The following is a 2620-nucleotide window of genomic DNA, read 5'->3' on the forward strand; positions in this document are numbered from 1 at the left end:
ATGTGTGGTATGTGTGTGTATATATGTAAATGTATATATACTGTGTCTGTGTGTGTGTGTGTGTGTGTATGTATATATATATATATATATATAGATGTGTTTATGTATCTGTATCCTTCTGTATGCTTTGAGGTCAATGGGTCGGGAAAAAGAAGACTAAACAACAACCTATGGTGCTCATTTGAGAACCACAGCACAATAATTATGTGCACCCCCGATTATAGTTAAACCCTTAAAGTTAGGAGGGTCCACTGAAGGGCCCTCCATCATCTGTCAAAACAAATCGCTGATTTACGTCGTCAGCTAGGTATATGTGTGAACATGTTATACATCTTTTAAAAGCTCAGTTTCTGGAGATTTGAATGGTACACTACATGTTACAATTGCCAAATTTGAACCGGAGCTTGAGGAGACTTAATATTTGATCCTGGACTTAATATTTTCAAGTCCTAATCAACATTCTAAATCCATTTTCAAGGCAGATTTCGTGAAAAGAAATTAGATGAACATAAGATTCGCCTTTTTCTTCTGTTTTCAAAATATCCATAATTCAGTGACAGGAGCACTTAAACAAATTCTTACTGTATGGGAGAAGTAATCATAATGTTACATTTTGAATATTTCAAAAAGTGACCAAAACTATGCTGATACTCCAAATGGTTCAAGAATAGCTAAAAATTGACTTTGGGTGCACCTTTCCACAGGCGTTTTAGGCAAAGTTGCCCTCGGTTTAAGGGTTTAAGGTAGCGTTTGTTTCATGTGTCACTGTAGGAGAGAGAAAAAAGGATGGTTGGTGAAACTGGCATCTGCAATCTGAGATGTGGGAAATAATTTCCAAAGTCTTAATTTAAATTGCTCAACAAACTTGAACACATCACTGAACGAGTGACACATATGGAAGCTGTTTGAAAAGATATTTGTGACAATTTTTTTCAGCCATACACACACACACACACACACACACACACACACACACACACACACACACACACACACGCGCACACACATTCCGGCTTTTCCATTCCTACTTGTATTCCTCCTTGACACTATATTCTTCCCACGTTGGATCAGGACCCTGTCACTGCCCCCTAAAGAGAGATTGATTACAGGAAATCGGAGGATTTTGCTCGCATTCCCTCGTTTTCTCACTTTTCTCCTTCCCTCCTCTGTCACAATCCCTCAGTGCATTACTCTCATTTATCCAGCACCCGCTCCAATCTTTTTTCTTTGCTGGCTTCAGTTGACCACACCCCGATAGAGGATTTTATATCACATCGGCTCCCTTTAGGCTGGATAATAAAAGCCCAAGGCAACACAAAGCTCCAAATTAGATTCTTTTGAATTGTTTCTTGATGGGTTCAAACCCGCCCGTGCCAGCACTCCCTCCGACTGCTGCTTTGGGCAGTGGGAAGCATTGATATACGTTTGTGTGACTGCAGGTCTGTTTATGTGGGCGCCGTGAAAGCTTTGAAATGAATGTTAGAAGGATGGGGGGGATGTTTTTTTCGACACGCCAGGGTTGTGACACAGCCATAAATAATTGCTCACCTCATGTTATTGCATCCATTTCTATAAAAACCATGTGTTATGAGTCTGGATTTCAACAGCCAGGTTTTGTCCTCGCGGTGCAGTTCTTTTCAGCTCACCGTGGGACTGTTTGGAACCATAAACTGTAATCTGGCTTCTATTTGCACCACTGTGAGTGCTTGCGAGATGGCAATAGCTGCTGTTCACTGTGTAAATAATCTGACATCATAACAGCGTGACACACTGTCGCGCATTGATGAGTTCAGCAAAAAATAAGGTTGTAACTTGACGGTTGTGGCCAAGTGGTGAAGATTGTTGCCGGCCACCCTGGAGACCCCAGTTCAAGACCATCCACCCCCAACGTTCACTGGACAAACTGTGGTGGTGTCCCTGAGCAACACAAAATTCCCGTCCGCATCAGCAGCCCCCTTCTCCAGTGTATGCAACTAACAGTGTGTGTTTGCTGTGTCCACTATTGTGATAAGTCACACGTAGAAGTGACTCTCTCATTTTGAACTGTATGGCTTTCTGGAAAAAAAGTGTTCAAGAAACTAAATATCCCTCTTTGTCACAGGCACACCCCTTTTGGTGAGGAGCAGCAGTGACTCAGTATTGGCTCCGCCCGTTGAGATGACCACGACATCAACACATTATGACCGAACCAATGAAGCCTCCAAAATGGTGAGGGTTGTGTCACGATGACGTCTTTTTGCTCCTTTTGAATTTCACTGAATTCATTTGTTTTTGAAAAGGATATAAGAACATTTTCCGTATTAAAGTGCCTTGGACAAATAAAAGAAAGTAAATAAATAAGTGAGACAGAAGGACGTCCCATTTGCCATTATGCTGTTTGAGGCATGCCCTCTTTGAGGACGAAGACCAAGAAGCGTTCACCCAGGACCAGCACTGTGCTTCGGGCTGCACTTTGAAATAAAGTGCACTCCATCTTTTTCAAAGAAGATGCCATTTATCAGTTTGCCGTCAAAGTGTTTGTGCGTGTGCGCGTGCGTGCGTGCGTGCGTGCGTGCGTGCGTGCGTGCGTGCGTGCGTGCGTGCGTGCGTGCGTGCGTGTGTGCGTGTGTGTGTGTGTGTG

The 2620-nt window shown here is 43.0% G+C and overlaps 1 protein-coding gene across 2 annotated transcripts in view; it reads left to right on the forward strand.

Moving 5' to 3' along the window:
• The window catches only part of pard3ba (par-3 family cell polarity regulator beta a), a 147955-nt gene that overhangs the window by 35104 nt on the left and 110231 nt on the right, over positions 1 to 2620 (forward strand). For both annotated transcript variants that reach the window (XM_019878478.1, XM_019878479.1), the window contains exon 4: positions 2102 to 2208. In XM_019878478.1, the coding sequence (XP_019734037.1) occupies positions 2102 to 2208 (107 nt within the window). The remainder of the gene's footprint in view (positions 1 to 2101; positions 2209 to 2620) is intronic.

Source organism: Hippocampus comes, unplaced genomic scaffold (assembly GCF_001891065.2).
Source record: "Hippocampus comes isolate QL1 unplaced genomic scaffold, H_comes_QL1_v1.1 scaffold345, whole genome shotgun sequence".
Taxonomy (NCBI): Eukaryota; Metazoa; Chordata; class Actinopteri; order Syngnathiformes; family Syngnathidae; genus Hippocampus; species Hippocampus comes.